General features: G+C 31.6%; 1 protein-coding gene across 3 annotated transcripts in view; it reads left to right on the top strand.

The window, feature by feature from the left end:
- Positions 1-21,451, top strand: part of LOC143071708 (furin-like protease kpc-1) — a 77,921-nt gene extending 56,470 nt beyond the window's left edge. For 2 of the 3 annotated variants that reach the window (XM_076246200.1, XM_076246201.1), the window contains 7 exons: positions 6,050-6,150; positions 10,279-10,382; positions 10,712-10,829; positions 11,282-11,583; positions 13,971-14,498; positions 16,565-16,702; positions 17,476-21,451. In XM_076246200.1, coding sequence (XP_076102315.1) covers positions 6,050-6,150; positions 10,279-10,382; positions 10,712-10,829; positions 11,282-11,583; positions 13,971-14,498; positions 16,565-16,702; positions 17,476-18,053 — 1,869 coding nt within the window. In that variant the 3' untranslated portion in view covers positions 18,054-21,451. The remainder of the gene's footprint in view (positions 1-6,049; positions 6,151-10,278; positions 10,383-10,711; positions 10,830-11,281; positions 11,584-13,970; positions 14,499-16,564; positions 16,703-17,475) is intronic. The other variant, XM_076246202.1, reaches the window with a different exon arrangement.
- The last annotated feature ends 220 nt before the right edge of the window (positions 21,452-21,671 follow it).

Raw genomic sequence — 21,671 nt, 5'->3', positions numbered from 1 at the left:
TTATATACAAGTTTGTAATTTCATTGTAAAGCTTTAATAACCGTCATCATAACTACATCTATAGATTCATCCAACTACACCCAAGTTTTATTATATGCTAGTAGGTCACTTGGTGCCTCAGAACTTAACTTAGATGTTAAACTGTCTTACAGAAGTATAAATGTAGGTGAGAAGAACCTAGTTTTGATGTAAATTTGTAATGCTCTCCTTTGTACACCCTAACAATTAGTAATAATAGTAATTTAACTGAACTTGGCTGATGAACTTGGCCATAAAACTTAATTAAAGTTACTGAAGTTACAACTATGGGTCAGAGTTATAACAAACATGATGTTGAAATATAGGTCAGAGTCAAAACAAATGTAATGGTAAAATATAGGTCATGTGACCATCATTTAATATCTCATGATCAGTCTCTGTTAGATATACCTGTTTATTAGTCTGTGGTTTCATGGGGACGTTTCCTTGTTCATTAAAAAACCAAATACCGTGGAAAAACCTTTCAATTAATAAACTTCAGATCTTTCCAAAATCCTTAGTAAACCTACACCTAAGACACCTAATAATTTCACCACTTCCAAACACTAAAATTGAGTTTTCCTGAAAAATAGCCTTTCATGCCCAAACATTAGCAATCACTGAAGCCAGTTGATCTTTTATTTCTGTTATATATAGATGTTTAACATGGAAGGTAGTTGCTTTAGTTTTTCTGTTTTAATCTTATACTTCTTGAGAAGATAGACTTGATAAACACTAGCTTGTTAGATGTTCAATGATTTTTGATAGAATCTTACTTAGTAATAAGTGGTATTAGATTGTAAATAGCCTACAATCTGGTAAATCTGGTTTGAAAATGTAATGATTTCTATTGAAATTGATGTCCCTATGGTTTCTTGTCATGATTATATTACAGACCTATTGATATATTACTGGTCAGAGTTTGTCATTGAAGGGCTGATATTGATTGATTATCACCCTATTACAAAACCAATTATACCATAGACTGGTACCGAACTGGTACCAAAGTGGTCATCAAACATTGACTGGACCATTATTTGTTCTTTCTCCCTCGTTGTTTTTCTTGTCTACTAAATTAGATTTCTTCTATGCTTTGGTATGTTATTGATGTATTGTTTGAAAAACAATATCTCAAGGAACATTATAGGTATAATTTACATGTAGATTAAGTCTACAATTGGTACAAAGCAGAAATGTATATAACTTATTGTGAGAAGTAATCAATAAATAAGAACAATATTTACATACAATAATATACAATAATTATTCGTCTAAGTGCTTTGTACTTTTGTTAAATTGATGAGCTGTATCTGACAATCTATACTAACATTACAGTCTAACAGCATACTAATATTTTATGAAAAAAGTTAATAAGATGAAGGTCTGGTATGGGTATTTTTTTCAGTTCACTTTCTGGTCATTTTCAAATGTGACAGGATCAATTACAAGATATGGATGGAAAATGTTGGATTTCATTGGATTTAATTTATCATGTCTGACTTTGTTGTTTTAAGACTTAGAGTGTTAGCTGCATTCTAGAAACCACTACTTCAATACCTTATATATATTCTCTTTAATCTGGTTAATTCTTCAGGAGTTAAACTGCTGTTATCAAAACACTTAGCTGAAAGTAAGGTTCCTGAGTTCAGCGCTTCATCCTGAATGATTCTATTTTAAGATTAATCAGTTCTTCAACTAACTCCTTTAACCTCCTGAGTAAATATAAGCCACAGACACCAGACTTCTTTCTGTCATGTTTAATATACTAGTACTTGTAATCACGAGCATTGAAATTTTATTTAGTCAGTTTATATAATAGTTCATGCATATGATACCATGATGCTTGTAATTCATTTTTAACGACCTCAAAATTTTTTGCGGTCGTATAAAAATGAATTACAAGCATATTGGTATCACATCGTTATCGTCCTCAGTGTCGTCCGAAGACGGATGGTTCTGGATAATACCTTTAGTATAAGTAAACAGAAATCAATAAAATAAAATAACATTTATCTAACAGATACAATAACAGAACAATAAGTTGTGAATAAGTATTTTAATTGTTCTGAAATTGTACCACAATGTTTAATACCATAAGCAGAAGGTTGAGATATATTTTAAGGGTTATGGGGCAAACAGTTTAGGAATAAAGGGCCAAAAAGAGGCCAAAAACAAGCATTTTTGTAGTTTCAAGTCAATAAATTGGAGTTATCTTTCTTTGTCCTGAATGGTTGTTGAATCACCTAAACCCAATGCTTTATATAATCTTGATTGAAAATTGGAGTTATCTTTCTTTGATCATAATAGAAGTAGAATCAACTTAAATCAATGCTATATACAATATACAATGCAATATTCACTTTACTACCAACTGATAAATTAAAGCAATCTTTACCATTCAGTGATTACAAGCACTTTGATTACCATTCTAGGGTAAAGCCCCTTTACAAGTGGAAAAATTTAAGATTTTTTTAGTTTCTGTTCTTATTTTAAAGAAATGTGTATATAATGCATATTACCTCTAAACTCCGTTTCAGTTCAATTTTTGGCAGCTTCACTTTTACAGTTCTTGAGTTATGTCCATTTATAACGTTATATGCTAGCGGGGGGCATCAACTGTGTCCTTTTGGACACATTCCCCATTTATTTTTTTAGAAGTTACTATTAATTAATATTAATTTTTACAATGACTGTATGACATTTTATATTTTAATAATTTATGATGTATTTGAATAAGTAGTTATTGTTGCAAACTCCATTAGAAATTTGAATTGAGATCATTTTTGGAATAAGGGAAAGGGGGAAGTGAACAAAAAATTAGGGTGGGGGTCAATTTTTTTTTCTCATTTCAGATTTCAGAATTTGAAAAGAAAATTTCTTCAAATATTTTTTCTTTGAGAGGGTTAAATTCAACAGACCAAATTCATTCTGTGTCAGAAACCTATGCTGTGTCAACTATTTTATCACAATCCTAATTCAGAGCTGTATCCAGCTTGAATGTTGTGTCCATACTTGCCCCAACCGTTCAGGGTTCGACCTCTGTGGTCGTATAAAGCTGCGCCCTGCGGAACATCTGGTTTCATACGGCCACAGGAATCGTATATTGGTATGATGTCATCGTCTACGTCCTCGTTCGTAGACACATTTGGTTTCCAGACAATATCTTTTGTTTAAGTGCATGGATCTCTATGAAATTTAATAAAAAGGTTCAATACCACAAAAGGAAGGTTGGGATTGATTTTGGGGATGATGGTCCCAACTGTTAAGGAATAAGGGGCCCAAAACAAGAATTTTTCTTCTTTCTGGATAATAACTTGTGTATAAGTATTTTAATTGCTCTGATATTGTACCCCAATGTTTAATACCCCAAGTAGAAGGTTTGGATTCATTTTGGGGGTTATGGTGCCAACAGTTTAGGAATTAAGGGCCAAAAACAAGCTTTTCTGTAGTTTCTGGACAATAACTTGGTTGTAAGTGTATGGATCTCTCTGACATTGTACCACAAGGTTTCATATCACAAAAGGAAGGCTGACATTGAGTTTGGGGATAATTTTCCCATTCATGCAAAAATTAAGGGCCAAAAACAAGCATTTTTCTAGTTTCCAGACAATAACTTGTGTTAAAGTGTATGGGTCTCTCTGAATTGTACTACAAGGTACTGCAATTTTTTTGAAGGGGTTCAAATTTTTTTTTTCAAAAATTTTCAAATTTCAAATTTTGAAAAGTTTTAAGAAGAAATCTTTAATTGCACAGTATTGCGCAATTTTGTAAGAACTGGACATTTGTTTTGTGTCAGGAACCTATATTATGTCAAAAATTTGATCACAATCCAAATTCAGACAGTATCAAGCTTGAATATTGTGTTCAAATTTGTCCCAACTGTTCAGGGTTCAACCTCTGGCCTCAGGGTCATAAAACTTTCGAGCATGGTTTTTGTACTCAGACTCGAAAATCAACCAATCAAATTGCTGGATTTCATGTTTCGAGCATGATTTTTGTGCTCCGAGCACTGAGCAAAGTTTTATGCCTTCAAGGCCAGCAGTATATCAGGCTGTGCTCAGCGAAGCATTTTATTAATGTTTTATTTGTAAATCACTATTGTTCATTATCTGTCTACTTATAAGAGGGTAGGAAGGGTAGTTATCATGATTTCCCACAAAAATAAATGCTGTATCCCAAATTCCTGATAAAATTAACAATGAATCTTGAATTCTCCAAAAATTAAATCATCCATTCCCCAGTCCTGATAAGTGTGAATTGTGATTTTCAGAACAAAGAAGAAAAAGGTCCTTCCTCCCTCTTTACCTAAAAGTTCTGAATGTTTTACCACTTTCTATACAGAAAGAAAAGGAAACCTGTGTGTCATTGAAACATTGATAGAAAGTTTTGATTTAATTTGAGAGTAAATTCTACCAAAGTTGATTTTGTTTTGAAAAAATTTCTTAAAAGAAAATTATCATTCTTGAAGTCTAGGATTTCTGTGAAAGTCTACTAATTTAAATGTTACAAGTCTGTGACAGTCTCAACACAGACATTATTATCACATTAAACCTTCATTATAACATTGTCTCTTCATCCTGAAAGATTTAATTCAATGAGTGATTGGTGCATATGTATTTAAACATGAAACCTTTCTAAATCTGTAAAAACAGCTTGCATGATTGGACAGATTTTCTGCTAAATTTGATATACAACTTGTCAAGATATTTTGTGAAGCAGCCATAGGTGTTTCATCAAGACAATATATGCAGTAATACTTTGGTATTCAAGTCAATGTACCAGATTGGTCCCTGGTTGTACAGTTGTTTGAATGACCATGGAGAATACCAAAGATACCATTATAGTGTTAGATATTTGTTCATGAAGTATCAAGTAAACATTTTTGGCAGTCTATTATAAAGACCACATATGCAGCATAATTCTGAAATTAATAAGTTGTGGATAAATTGATTATCATGATTATAGTGAAATTTTGTGTTGATTTAAGAATTGCCAAAGCGAAGGTTTTTTATTTATGATATTAACTGACAGTTTTACAGTTGGAATTTCTTTAGATAACTAAGAAACAGGAATAAATATTATCTCTTATTGATTAACCCTGTTAGAAAATTCAGATAATTTGTAACAGTACAAAGGGAAGTAATCCATGTTAAAATCCATCTGATGAGTTAAGACTTTTTCAACTGATTTTTATAGTTCGTTCTTATGTTGTACTGTTAAACCACTGTCCCAGGTTAGGGGGAGGGTTGGGATCCCGCTTACATGTTTAACCCTGCCACATTATTTATGTATGTGCCTGTCCCAAGTCAGGAGCCTGTAATTCAGTAGTTGTCGTTTGTTTTTGTGTTACATATTTGTTTTTCGTTCATTTTTTTACATAAATAAGGCCGTTAGTTTTCTCGTTTGAATTGTTTTACATTGTCTTATCGGGGCCTTTTATAGCTCACTATGCCGTATGGGCTTTGTTCATTGTTGAAGGCCGTACGGTGACCTATAGTTGTTAATGTCTGTGTCATTTTGGTCTTTTGTGGATAGTTGTCTCATTGGCAATCATACCACATCTTCTTTTTTATATAAAATAAACATGAATAAGAAATAGGTGGTACCCATTTAAAAAGTTAACTAAATATGTATTGTCTTTTTAAACTGGTGTTTTACGCTTAAAAAAAAACACATGAAAAAAGTGAACATTTTTATTTAAGGAAAAAATTGCTTTATGATTTCATTCAGTATAATTGGTTCTGAATCAGAGACATAATAGATGGGAAATATCTGACTAACTGGCACAACTTTTATCCTTATTTCTAAATTGGAAAAGTTCACAGTCTAAAAAATTTCTCTACTTAAATTACAGAAATCGAATATGAAATGTTTTGTTAGAAAGCAAGAAGTCAACAAACTTACCAATGGAAAAGGGGGCTTAATAACAGGGCTACTTTTTCAGACACTATTTAATTAGCTTTTTCACTTATATATAATAAAAATTATAATTTTGCTATGCATTATTCAAATGTCGTTTATTTCTACCCAGGTAACTACTGACTTGAGAAAAACTTGCACAGAAACTCATACAGGAACATCAGCTAGTGCCCCATTAGCTGCTGGACTGGTAGCCCTTGCCTTAGAAGCCAAGTAAGTAATAGATATTGGGATGATGGTAGTATAACATACACATATGGAAATTTAATTGCTTAATTTCAGTACGGAAAACAGTGAACTGGTACTTACATTCTGCATAATCAACAAGTTCTAAAGTTGTCAACCCAGAAGATTAAAACTTTCTGGATATTGCAATTTTGTACCTCATTTTACATCTCATAAACAAACAGAGATTTTTATACGACCGCAAAAATTGAAAATTTTTTGGTTGTATATTGGTATTACGTTGGCGTCGTCGTCATCGTCGTCCGAATACTTTTAGTTTTCGCACTCTAACTTTAGTAAAAGTGAATGGAAATCTATGAAATTTTAACACAAGGCTTATGACCACAAAAGGAAGGTTGGGATTGATTTTGGGAGTTTTGGTCCCAACATTTTAGGAATTAGGGGCCAAAAAGGGCCCAAATAAGCATTTTCTTGGTTTTCGCACTATAACTTTAGTTTAAGTAAATAGAAATCTATGAAATTTTGACACAAGGTTTATAACTACAAAAGGAAGGTTGGGATTGATTTTGGGAGTTGAGGTCGGAACAGTTTAGGAATTAGGGGCCAAAAAGGGGCCCAAATTAGCATTTTTCTTGGTTTTCGCACCGTAACTTTAGTATAAGTAAATAGAAATCTATGAAATTTAAACACAAGGTTTATGACCATAAAAGGAAGGTTGGGATTGATTTTGGGAGTTTTGGTCCCAACAGTTTAGGAATAAGGGGCCCAAAGGGTCCAAAATTAAACTTTGTTTGATTTCATCAAAAATTGAATAATTGGGGTTCTTTAATATGCCGAATTTAAAAATGTACTTAATTTTTTGATTTTTGGCCCAGTTTTCAAGTTGGTCCAAATCGGGGTCCAAAATTAAACTTTGTTTGATTTCATCAAAAATTGAATAAATGGGGTTCTTTGATATGCCAAATCTAACTGTCTATGTAGATTCTTAATTTTTGGTCCCGTTTTCAAATTGGTCTACATTAAGGTCCAAAGGGTCCACAATTAAACTTTAGTTCGATTTTAACAAAAATTGAATCTTTGGGGTTCATGGATATGCTGAATCTAAAAAATGAATTTAGATTTTTGATTATTGGCCCAGTTTTGAAGTTGGTCCAAATCGGGGTCCAAAATTAAACTTTGTTTGATTTCATCAAAAATTGAATAAATGGGGTTCTTTGATATGCCAAATCTAAGGGACGACATCAAAAGTTCAATGTAGGATAAAAAACTTAATTCACATAGTTTTTTCACTGACCCCCCCCCCCCCCCCCCCCCTTCTTAACTTAATTTGGGAAAAATTGATTTACCAATAGGGATATATGTAAAAATCGATATTTGATATACAAAACTTGCAGAATTTTAACCCCCCCCCCCCCCCCACCCCCAAACTATTTGATTTAAGTTTTTTATCCTACATCGATCTTTTGATGTCGTCCCTAACTGAGTATGTAGATTCTTAATTTTTGGTCCCGTTTTCAAATTGGTCTACATTAAAGTCCAAAGGGTCCAAAATTAAACTAAGTTTGATTTTAACAAAAATTGAATTCTTGGGCTTCTTTGATATGCTGAATTTAAACATGTACTTAGATTTTTATGCCCCACTTACGATAGTAGAGGGGCATTATGTTTTCTGGTCTGTGCCTCCGTTCGTCCGTTCGTTCGTCCTGCTTCAGGTTAAAGTTTTTGGTCGAGGTAGTTTTTGATGAAGTTGAAGTCCAATCAATTTGAAACTTAGTACACATGTTCCCTATGATATGATCTTTCTAATTTTAATGTCAAATTAAAGTATTGACCCCAATTTCATGGTCCACTGAACAAAGAAGAAGATAGTGTGAAGCTCAGGTTAAAGTTTTTGGTCAAGGTAGTTTTTGATGAAGTTGAAGTCCAATCAACTTGAAACTTAGTACACATGTTAACTATGATATGATCTTTCTAATTTTAATGCCAAATTAAAGTATTGACCCCAATTTCACGGTCCAGTGAACATTTAAAATGATAGTGTGAGTGGGGCATCCGTGTACTATGGACACATTCTTGTTGATTATGGGCCCAGTTTTCAATTTGGTCCAAATCAGGATCCAAAATTATTATATTAAGTATTGTGCAATAGCAAGAAATTTTCAATTGCACAGTATTCAGCAATAGCAAGAAATCTTCAATTGCACAGTATTGTGCAATAGCAAGAAATCTTCAATTGCACAGTATTGTGCAATAGCAAGTATTTTCAATTGCACAGTATTGGGCAATAGCAAGAAATATCTAATTGCACAATATTGCGCAATAACAAGAAATTTTCAATTGGAGTTATCTTTCTTTGTCCAGAATAGTAGTTGAATCAACTTAAATCATTGTTTTATACAATATACAATGTATATTCACTTTTACTACCAACTGATAAATTAAAACAATCTTTACCATTCAGTGATAACAAGTACTTTTTTTACATTTTAATATTTTATGATGTATTTGAATGAGTAGTTATTGTTGCAAAATCCATTAGAAATTTGAATTGAGATCAGTTTTGGAATAAGGGAAAGGGGGATGTGAAAAAAAAAATTGGGGGGGGGGGGGGGGGCAATTTTTCTCATTTCAGATTTCATAAATAAAAAGAACATTTCTTCAAACATTTTTTTGAGAGGATTAATATTCAACAGCATAGTGAATTGCTCAAAGGCAAAACAAAAATTTTAAGTTCATTAGACCAAATTCATTCTGTGTCAGAAACCTATGCTGTGTCAACTATTTAATCACAATCCAAATTTAAAGCTGAATCCAGCTTGAATGTTGTTTCCATACTTGCCCCAACCGTTCAGGGTTCAACCTCTGCGGTCATATAAAGCTGTGCCCTGAGGAGCATCTGGTTTACAGATTTTACAGAGTCAGAATTCATTCAATGTAAAATTTCTCCTTGAAATGGGAAACTATAGTAAGCCATAGTGTTGATCATTTGTAAAAATAATTAGATATGGCTTTTTGTTGGTAGCATTTGAAACAGTTAACATGGATAATTATGCTGGTTGTTATTTTCACAATTTCAATACATAAACTTTTTGTTCAGGGGTTTAATTTGCACATTGAACACCAAGTTCCCCCTTCACACCAATTTTATTACGTTCTATTTATATGTGATATATTTTCATGCATTTTACTTGTTTGCAAAATAAGCTTTTATAAACCCTGCATGAAAATTTACACATTAATAACTACTTCTCCCTGAGGCATAGCTTATGCTAGAGTCTACTATTTAACTGGTAGTTCCAATTACAGACAAGTAAATCAACCCTAGCTGATTGCAGCTTTTATCCATTTATTAAATTTACTGTTTGCAAAAGTATAAATTATTCTAAATAATAGGGATGTTCTGGTACCTAACAGAAAACCCTGGCCGTTTTTGGCACAACTTTTTTGAACTTTTGGTCCTCAATGCTGTTCATCTTTGTACTTGTTTTGGCTTTCAAACTTTTGTATCTGGGCGTCACAAGAAAGTCTTGTGTGGACAAAACGCACTTCTGGCGTATTAAATTTTAAACCTGGTGCCTTTTGTTGGCTATTATTCGTGTGTTTCTTTGTCAATTGTGTTCTATTTTTTTGTATTGTAGTCCTGTAATGTTGTGTTGTCATTTTAATGTTATATTTAACATGGCCATAAAAGAGGGAGGTTTTGGCATGCCACAAAACCAGATTCAACCCACCATTTTTTTCTTTAAAAAATGTCCTGTGCCAAGTCAGGAATATGGTCATTGTTATATTATAGTTCGTTTCTGTGTGTGTTTAATACATTTTAACATTGTGTTTCTTTTGTGTCGTTTGTTCCCTCTTATATTTGAGTGTGAATTCACATTATTATAAGACGTGTCACGGTACTTTTCTATCCCAAATTCATGTATTTAGTTTTGATGTTATATTGGTTATTCTCATCAGATTTTGTCTAATGCTTAGTTCGTTTGTGTGTGTGTTACATTTTAATGGTGTGTCGTCATTCTCTTATATTCAATGTGTTTCCCTCGGTTTTGGTTTGTGACCCGGATTTGTTTTTTTTCTATTGATTTATGAGTTTTAAACATTGGTATACTACTGTTGCCTTTATTTATCAATTATTTTTATTATTATTTACAGTCCTGGTCTAACATGGAGAGATATGCAACATATTGTGGTACACACTGCCAAAAAAGCCAACTTAAAAGCTGATGACTGGATTGTTAATGGAGTTAACAGAAGTGGTATGTATATGACAGAAATAAATTAAAACAAATTGAAAAATAACACAAAATTATTAAGCGAAAGTTTATCTTATATTAAATTTACATTAGATATTCAATCAAATTAGAGTGAAACATATGTCATAATTATTTCTCTTTAGATGCTGTTTGGGAAATGAGTCTGTTAAATAACATTTTATCTGTTTTAATGCAGTTTTCACACTGCTATTCATTAAGATAATCATATTTCATCTCTAAACAATCTTAGGAAGATCAACTTGTAGTAGATTGTATTCTTAATGATATTGATAGAACACTTATTGTTACATAATGTGAATTGTTTATTTCAGTAAGTCATTCCTTTGGTTATGGTCTTATGGATGCAGGTGCTATGGTCAGACTAGCCAGAAACTGGACAAAGGTGCCTGAACAGCATATTTGTGAAATCAGATCAAGAGATGTCGACAAGTAATCATAATTTTACAGTGATTTTTTAAAATATGTTAAAAATTTAGAGTGTAATGATCATTTTCTTTCACACCGATAGATATTTTGAAAAAAATAATTTACTTTTATTAGATCATGCCAAAAGTAACCATGGTTTACTAGGAAGCAAAATCATTAACAAAAAAGAATACTATGGAAAATTTAGTACTAACATTTAACAACAAATATACTGCCTTTAAAGTTTATAACCTACATTAGAAACAATTAAAGCTAGATGATTGGAAAACATTCACATGATGAACTTTTATATTCAAAGATAGGATAAAAAGAACATATGAAGTGTACTTTTTCTTGCTATATAAGCAAATATGAAGCAGTTGTTGTACACATTCATATTCCTGAAAGAATTCACAAGCAATACAAAGTACTTCTACTTTTGTAAATAGAAGTTTTAAAATGCTTTTTATTTTTAGACCTATTCCAATGAATGGTAAAATAACAGTATATCTAGACACAGATGGTTGTGAAGGAACGTTGGACCATGTGAAATATTTAGAGCATATCCAGGCTAGGATCACACTGACGGCCTCTCGGAGAGGAGAAATTCAGATCTTCTTGATCTCTCCAATGGGAACCAGATCTACCCTGTTGGCCAGACGTGCTCATGATAACTCCAGAGAAGGCTTTAACAATTGGGCTTTCATGACTACACATAGCTGGGGAGAAACTGCTAAGGGAACATGGATCCTGGAGATAGAAAATGGAGCTAGTTCTTGTAAGTATATTGAATCTTATCATCATTTTATTTTTTATTAGATATTAGAATCACTATACACGCTTATGGTTTAGATTAAAGAGGATTTTTGTCAAGCCTGCAACTTTTGTTGCAGAAAGCTCGACATAGGGATAGTGATCCGGCGGCGGCGTAAGCTAACTTCTTAAAAGCTTTATATTTTAGAAGATAGAAGACCTGGATGCTTCATACTTTGTATATAGATGCCTCATGTTACAAAATTTCCGTCAGTCACATGTCAAATGTCCTTGACCTCATTTTCATGGTTCAGTGACTACTTGAAAAAAAAGTTAAGATTTTTTGTAATGTTAAATTCTCTCTTAATATAAGTAAAACGATAACTTTATTTGGTATGTGCGTACCTTGCAAGGTCCTCATGCCCGTCAGTAAGTTTTCACTTGACCTCGACCTCATTTCATGGATCAGTGAACAAGGTTAAGTTTTGGTGGTCAAGTCCATATCTCAGATATTATAAGCAATAGGTCTAGTATATTCGGTGTATGGAAGGACTGTAAGGTGTACATGTCCAACTGACAGGTGTCATCTGACCTTGACCTCATTTTCATGGTCCAGTGGTTATAGTTAGGTTTTTGTGTTTTGGTCTGTTTTTCTTATACTATATGGAATAGGTGGACTATATTTGGTGTATAGAATGGTTGTAAAGTGTACATGTCTAGCTGACAGGTGTCATCTGACCCGACCTCATTTTCATGGTTCAGTGGTCAAAGTTAAGTTTTTGAATTTTGGTCTGTTTTTCTAATACTATATGCAATAGGTCTACTATATTTGGTGTATGGAATGATTGTTAGGTGTACATGTCTAACTGACAGGTGTCATCTGACCTTGACCTCATTTTTATGGTTCAGTTGTCAAAAGTTAAGTTTTTGAGTATTGGTCTATTTTTCTAATACTATATGCAATAAGTCAACTATATTTGGTGTATGGAAATATTTTATGATCTATATGTCAGTCAAGCAGGTTTTTTTTTTACCTTGACCTCATTTTCACGGTTCATTGCTTAGTGTTTAGTGTTTGTGTTTTGGTCTGTTTTTCTTAATTTATAAGCAATGGGTCAACTATATTTGTTGTATGGAAGAATTGTTAGCTGTACATGTCTGCCTGGCATGGTTCATCTGACCTTGACCTTCATTTCATGGTTCATTGATCAATGTTTTGTTTTCTTGGTTAATGTTGAGCTTATGTGACAGTTGTAATATAGCTTTATATTTTGGACTATCAACATAATATCAATGATAAGAAAAGAAGGCGAGACATTTCAGCGTGTGCACTCTTGTTTTAAAGAGTTTCTGTTATTCTAATGAAGAATAAATTCAAGAGTTATGGGCTTAAATTCTGGAAATAAGATTTGCATGCACAGAGTTTTCTGTATTTTTATTTTTCTTTGCTCTAATTGACATCCTCTGTTTTGCAATATCTTATTTTGACGCAATAATTATTCCTTATATGGTGATACTACAATACTTGAAATATTTTGTGGGTCAATGTTTTATATATGGTTCACAGAAGATAGATATTTGGAAGCTTAGTGTATGCAGTTTTAGAATTTTTAAAGCATGGCCATGTATATTTTTTGTAAGAAAAACATCGATTTTTCTGTGATTTGAAGGCTAATCATACTTATGATATTGTTTACATACCATTTTATCAAGCAAAAGATATTTCTGGTTTATTTATAACTGATATTTATTACAATGTTCATATATCATTTTTATCCTACAAGAGGAATGGCTAATTTATATACAATCATGTTAATTTCCTAATATTAATTTTTTAGACAAAGAGTTAGATTTTTCTGTAAATTAAAGTATTGTATAACAGTCTTGGTTTTAAAATAAAGTTATGTCAAAGGGAGATCATTTTTCAGTTTCTAGTTTGATACCTTTTAAACCGATATTCAATTATGTTTATTTAAGCTTTGATTTTTAAGCTGGCCATATTTGCAATTGCATGGGAAGCTTAAGTTCAGTTTTGGCTGTTAGAATTTTTTTTTTTTTTTGTATGTTCACCCACATTTAAAAAGCTACTACAGACTTTAAAAATGCTGCTCTGGTGCTTTTTAGTAGACATATAATTTCTTTTGTGGTTTAGATTGTTTTTTTTTATTATCTTTATTAATAAATCATTTGTATCTGAATTTTATGTTGAGGAATTTTCAAGTCAAATCAGGCCAACCAAGAAATTTGGTGATACTTGTTTAATACATTTATTATTTAAATCTTATTGTTACTAGGAGCATGTTACTTGTGGGCCTGCATTGTAAACCAAAAATTGTAATATTTATTCCCTATTATGTGTGTGTTTGATTCAATGCCACTAATGTTGTTTTGTGCGTCTTTTTTTGTTTACAGTCCGGGGAGCTAAGTTAAAGGATTGGGTGCTTGTCTTGTATGGAACGAAGCAACATTCACAGGAGCCAACCAAATCACGAACTAAAAAAAATAATGACTACAACCCCTATACTCCGAATTACTATGATAACCCTTTTTATCCCAAATCTGATTCTCAAGTACATAAGCAACCTTATAATTACCACCCAGAAAGAAATTATGATCCTCATAGGAATCGTTACCAGCATAACTATCCTAATTACAATGATCCATATGATCAGCGATTCTATCAGCGAAAACCTACAACTACATCGTCAACAACTTCTACCACGACAACCACCACCACTACTACTACTGAAGCACCATTTCTGGCAAAGTCCAGCAATATAAATAGACATGTTTATCCAAACTCGCACTACAATGATCCTTTCTTTCAAAATCATAATTTCCCAAGCAAGGACCACATGTGCATTTTTGAAACGTTGGCCAAAAAGAAAAACATGTCTGCTCAGCAATACATGAGGATGGTACGAGAAAACATGACTCCAGGCAAGAAATATCTTCATATTGGCATGAAGTTGTTGTTTGTTACTCCTTAGTTGTTTGTTGTAAAGGGACATAACTCTTTTGACTGAGAGTTATCTCCCATGACGTATTGAGTTGTATTCATTGTTCATTGTTGTTGAATGATATTTTATGGAGTACTATTTGGTTAGCATGTACTGAATGTATTGTGTTCTGTAAGATTGGTAGTAGTATGTTGTTTGAGATGTTTTAATTTTTGTATTTTTTTTTTTTAGATCTTAGTAATATATTGTTGCTATAATTATGCAATATTTTCTGTGAACCAATAACTCAAGTAACTGTTTTTCCTGTCAGTAATATTACAATTTTTTTTTTATTGGATTTTTTTTTTTTTTGAAAACAGCTTTTATATTTTGCTGAGAAGTTTATTATAATGTTTGTTTGTTTTGCTTTATTTCATATTATTTCTTTTCTATTATTTTCCTTGCAGATGATTCTTGTAGATAATCACTGTTGTGTGTGTATGTGTGTGTGTGTGCATACTTCCACTTTAACCAATTTTACACATTTTTACTTCTAGCCTTCACCACGTACAATATTTCCATAGTATTTTAGGAATCACAACTCAGTAGAAATATTAAACACAGAATTAGCAGGAGTAGATTGTTACAAAAATATGTCACGAAGTCTAATAAGTCAGCAAATTAATTTTATATAACTTTAAAGATAAAGAGCTGTAAAAAGAGTTGATGAGATGTGTCTCCACAAGAGACCTAATGATGTAGAAGGTTTGCGACTATAGGACTCCATACCGCCTTTTACAATGAGCAAAACCCTGACCACGTATCAAGCAATGAAAGGCCAATGACATTAAAAATGTAAAACAATCTAAATGAGATTAATGTAAAAAAACTATATACATAAAAAACAATTATAATAGTATATGTATATATATGTAGCAAAAAAGGAGAAATATAGTCTTTCACAATCACGACCTTTCGATGTAGCTATATATTTCACTGCAGATAAGAAACAAAACTAATAGCAGTAATGTGTTTTATTTTGCTTCCTTTTCAAGTTGTATTTAGTATTTTTACACACATATTTTTTAAATTTCTCTATAAGATAAAGTTTTTAAAGTAACATTTCTACAAGCCGCAGTCTTCATGTTGAGTGGCAGCCCAGGCTAGTAAAACTGCTCTCGGGCCTGTAAAAATCAAATCTACAGGCCAACAGAATCTAACTAAAAATTTTCAAAAATTGAGCTCCGGGCCTGTAGATTAAAAAGTTTGTGGTGAAGACATGATGATAGTGTGAAGTAAAGTGAGTGTGTGATTGAATGATTGTAACTTGTACACATTTCTCATGAGACCATATTTGATTAAATACATTCACATTTATGAATACACTTGTTCTAAGTGAGTTATATCTGTAACCTATAGTTGTTGATGCCCTCATTCTTTGATCATTGGCAATTATGCTACATATCCATATTTTCATAGTTATCAAATGATTGTAGATGCTGCATTCGTTTGTTTACCTTACTGTTTAAGACAAAGTTAAAAAGTCAACCACCTTTATAAATGATATTGGGTAGCTGATATTTTCAGTTCAGTACATCATAATACTGTAAACCAACTTATTTTCGTGAGCAATTTAATTTCGCGACTTTCGCGAGTAGTGAAATAACGCGAATATAAATCGTCTCTAATATGTAAATCTTGGATCTATCCTTATGTAAATATATCGACTAAATCAGAAAATTGCGAAATTAAACCGACGCGAATTGGACTCTGAAGGGTTAAATGCGAAATAAATATCCATGAAAATAAGTTGGTTTACAGTATCTAGAAATCAATAAAAAAGTAAAAGATAAAACACCAGGGTAACATTAATGGTTATTACTTAGAAAAATTGTCAGTCAAATAGCAGTGGTTTTTGTATCTTCAACAGACAAGATTTCTAACTACTGAATTTGTATGATTTATTCTTCAATGCTATTATCATCTTTATAGTCAAACACTCAAGTTACATAATTTAGTTTTTATTAGAAAGTAAATATAAATTGATTTTTTTTTTTCTAATTGCAGCTCAGTTAAAACAGTGGAGCTTGGTGATGAGGGGAACATTAACACATCCCCAGAAAAAGAATGATTCTACTCCATCTTATATGCCCATTCAACAGCCATTTAAATGTGCTGGCATCACAAATAATGGAGTGTGTATAGGTATGTATGGTAAAAATGCTTGTATAGCAATGTTAGGTACTTTTGGGTTGCTGTCTCATTTACAGTATTCTGCAAAAATTGCGAAATTAAGCTAGAAAGGGCTAAATGCAAAATATATATCCACGAAAATAAGTTGGCTTACAGTACCCAACCTCTAAACATCAGACATAGAACAACAAAATGGAATTTACTGCTGTAAGCTATACATACTATACACTAGTACTCTGAAGAACTAAGTACTTAATAGAAACACAAAAAAAAAGCAAATTAAAACCTGCAAACCAAGTGTATATTAGTAACAGACAACAAAACAAAATGACATGATATTATTATAATATATGAAGTGTAAACAATTAATGTTTGTTACCTGCAATCATCTTCTATGATTCTCTCCTTTTAGCCTCTTGTGATTATGTCCGTGATACATTTGCATACTGTAGAATCATTATTTTTGGTGGGGTTAAAATTTTGTTGTTTGTCTCCGTATAAAAATTCATAGGGATTGAATTTTGTGGTTTAGATTAATTGGAGTTGATATTATATGAAAGTTAAATTTTAGTGGGGTTTAAATGTGGATATATTTTTTCCACAAAATAAACAAAATTAAAACCTCCACAAAAAATTCTGCTTTTACAGTACATATATATCTTGGTGTTCTAAAAGTGTATAGCTGTAATGTATCAATTAGGAATAAAGGTACACATTTCCTCAGTTTAAGTTTAGACCTTATATAAATGACAATAGATTTTAATATATGAAGTGTTTTCTTGCAGAGTGCAAGCCAGGATTTTATAGATATGGTGAGGGGTGTGTACCAAATTGTCCTGACCATTATTATGGAGAAATGGAAACAGTTTTAGTAGGAAATGGTGGAAATACTTCTTCTTCCAGGTCCTCCTCCTCGTCATCCTATAACAGACATGGAGTCTGTAAAAAGTGTAACGCTGCCTGTAAGACATGTAAGGGGCCTTATGTGACTGACTGCTACCAGTGCAGTAATGGGTATGAAGTGAGGGACGGTCAGTGTCACAAAAAACCTTTGATGAACTTCCTTGATCCAGATATGCTGAGTTTCTTTGTCTGGGTTATAATACTATGCACCTCATTAATATTACTGTTTGGTGTTGTATTTATAGTGCTACAGGCACGGGACCATAGAATTCTTTGTTGGAAAGAAAAAAGACATTACGATGATTCTAAGGGAAAATATAACGGTATAACAGTAAATCTGTCAGCAGGACAGGAGAGTAGTGATACAGAACATATAGAACATGTTTTACAAAACAGACATACAACTAATTTAAATACGTGTAATATATATCATAATAATTATACACACCAACATGCATAGCGCATGTTCAGTGTTGATGATTGTCTGTGTGCGTCTGTATGTGTCAGCTCAAAAGTCTAATTATAATTATGTCAATTTAATTCATGTTGCCAGTTGTCAAAATTTGTTTATTCAATTTTTTATTTTGATTTTTGTTTATGAATGTTTACTATATGGATATGAGATCCTAGCTAGTTAGATGATGTATAAGATATAATGTAGATTGAATGTTGGTAAAAGTTGAATTTAATATTATATATAATTTGCAATTGTTCTTGTACAAAAAGTGTTATGAATTGTCTCATTCATTTAAATGGCATTATTAATTGAGTCTTTTTTTCATTTTCAGTTCTTTTGATTTTTCCTATATAGCTTATCAAGATAAAACATAAGATGCCTGAATTCAGGTTGATACTTTTCCTGTTAAAAAAAATGATACCATAGCCATGCCTGTTATATTTCTATAAGGTCACTAAAATAGAGGAGGGTATACATTTTGTTTATCAAATGGATCATATATGTAATGAAAAAATATCCTTAATTGATCATTTGCGATGAAATAATATTGTCATAATTGTATTTCGGGATATATTGATATAATCTTAAACTATAAGTCATGTATTCATGTGATAAAAATAGGGCAACCCCCCAACTGGTGTCAAGGTTAGAAATACACACAGACATTTCTAACATAAATGACTAGAATTACCAACTTAACACACTAAGCAGTTATTTTATGTATACATGTATGAATAGATAAAACAAACAATACAAAAAAAATGTTTTTGTAGGGTCTTCAATGTAAGAACTATTTTCATTAAAATAAATCTAAACATTTTGAATTCCATTTTAACCTTAGCACTTTTATTCAGTCATATTAGGTATTTAAAGTGTATGATATTAATTGCTTTATGACTGTAGGTTGTATATTTCATTAGGTTGATTGTAATTAAAGCTCAATAAGATGTATTATATTTGTGACTTGGGAACAAATCATTTTGTAAATATTTTTGTGATGTTTTATTGCAGACAGGGATCACTTAATTCTTTATTTTGTTTCTAATTAAAACACAATTGTTATTTACATATTATTAATATTAATGTTCCTGCTGTTTTGCTATGAAGAAATAATCTTCTTGTGTTGTAGTCATTACTGTATAAGAAGCCAGGTGTACTTGTTCTATTTTAGAAGAAAATTGGGAAAAGATATCTTATGATCTTGAAAATAAATTTTTTGAAAGAATAATTTCACTGTTGATTTGAAAACTTTGGCATGCAAATTTTTTAGCCTCAAAATCATGTTCCTTTCAAGCTCTTTAAGTTTGATGTAACTTAGAAACAGTGTCCCTGATATATTTGGTTGTGACGGAGAATCTGCTTGCTGCTGTTAGACTTGATATTTATTATAAAGCCTTGTCAGTACTTAATAGGAGGATACTATTGACATGATTAAGTACTGTTATAGAACATAATCATGTAATACTTGTTAATGTTAGAACTGTGACTAATTGAGTGTATTATTATTCTTTTTGCCTAAGTATTTGGATTAAAGTTAAGATTTCCCTTCATTTTGATAACAGTAGTGTTAGTATTAGATTACAAAGGCAGTATCTACTTACAGTTTTCTTTGTTATGATTTGTCAAAACTAAGTTTGGGACTTCCTCTAGCCATCCATATTGTTAATCAGAAATACACACATACTAAGTTTGGGACTTCCTCTAGCCACCCATATTGTTAATCAGAAATACACACATACTATGAGCAATTTATAAGGTTTTTTTTAGCTTTTGCAGTCCTGCATCAAAAAATTTGATAAGGAATTTTAGTAAGTTATTATCAGATAATGTTTGTAGAAAATTTTAGCAGATGTCATTATGCCTCAAAGCTACCTCAGTTTAAATCATACTCGTATTTAGAATGATATCATTTAATTGATATTACAATTTCACTCTGTAAGAAGCTCATATCTATATTAGTAGTAATGGTGAACAGGATATAAACTAGCAAATGTTGGTTAACGAAAATTAAATATTCTTGATTAAAGGTTTAAAATTGTTAATATTCAGTTTACTAACTTTAGAAAAAATTGTTAATGTATTGCTGTGCTTGGTTTATTAAGGCTTTACTTAAACAAAAATTTAGGGGACAATGATAAAGTGTCGAATAGCTTCAAATCATGTAATAGTGTTTATACTTTGCTTTTACCCCTGTCAAATCCTTACAATGAAATGAAATGACCACAAGTGTTCACTTGTTCAAGATGACAAGCCAAAGAAAAGAGTTACATATTTTTTCTGTATATTTATTATGTTGCTATGGTAATGTGATAATGTAAATACTTATTGCTTGCCTTGTAAATGCTGACCTTCAGTATACTAACCATTAGATACATCAGTAACATGTTTTTGTCTACTTATGATTATGTAATGTACTTATGCCTAACTGATGACACTTTATAGTTGATTTTTGTTCAACATTATTATGTAATTCTTTTGGTGTAGAATTATTCATTGCTATGAAAAATATCAGGGAAACATTTTACCTTTCTCATAACATAAGAAGTAATTGAACTTTTAAGAAAGTAACTATAGATAATTTCATTGTTTATATATAGAAACTACTGTTACCCCCATTGGTTGGTTCTCTACTGAAATTACTGTTCACAAATCATCTTGTTTTGATATACACTTGTGATAATTATAAATTTTCTAAAACTTACTGAACTAATAAGTCATATAAAAAAGCAGTGCATACATGTACCAATTCTCCAATTTTAAGTTAAAGTAAGAATTAAAGTGTTTATAGATAATGAAATCCTGAGATCTGAGGAAGGTAGAATGTACCATTGTTTATGCACAGTTCAATATAGTTATCTCAGGGTTTCAATGGTAACCTGGGCACATTTTTGTTTTGTTTTTTCACATCTAGTCATTTTTTTTACTACTTACATACATTACATGGGGGTCTTAAATGGACTTTTAGTCTACAAAAAGAAATACCAGAAAGTTGACAAATAAAGTAAAATTGTTCTGCATTTGAGCACTATGGTTTACCCTAAGCTCAGTTTTAAGATATTGCAGTGCTGTGTTTTATATTTCTACAATTTTATTTTGGTAACATAATTATGGAAGATCTTCTAAGAAAATTAATCAATGAAAATTTAACAGAAATCTAATATGTATTTGGAATCATGATAAAATGTATTTGGAATCATGATAAAATTTTATTAACAGGAGTTTACTGGATCCCCATGTTTTGCTGACTTAGACAATCATTATATATATATATATATATATTGTACCACCAGAACCAACCAAGCAATATTTATACACTTATGTTATGATGCATGGTGATTTTTCAATAAGTTATAATTGTATGATGAGAATAAATGATACAAATAAAACCATTTACCACCGTTGTCTGGTGTCTTAAACCATTTACCTCTGTTGTTTGGTGCTAATACATATAAGATGTTATATGAGTCATAATGAAACAACTCTCCATCCAAGTCACAATTTGTTTAAGAAAAAAAAACATTATTGGTCATCCAGAGCCTTGGCTGACAATGAGCAGCAACATTTTACCACCATTGATTGGTGTCTGAAGCCATTTACCATCATTGTCTGAAGTCTAAAACC

Source organism: Mytilus galloprovincialis, chromosome 4 (assembly GCF_965363235.1).
Source record: "Mytilus galloprovincialis chromosome 4, xbMytGall1.hap1.1, whole genome shotgun sequence".
NCBI classification, from domain to species: domain Eukaryota; kingdom Metazoa; phylum Mollusca; class Bivalvia; order Mytilida; family Mytilidae; genus Mytilus; species Mytilus galloprovincialis.
This window is presented reverse-complemented; position numbering and strand designations above follow the sequence as displayed.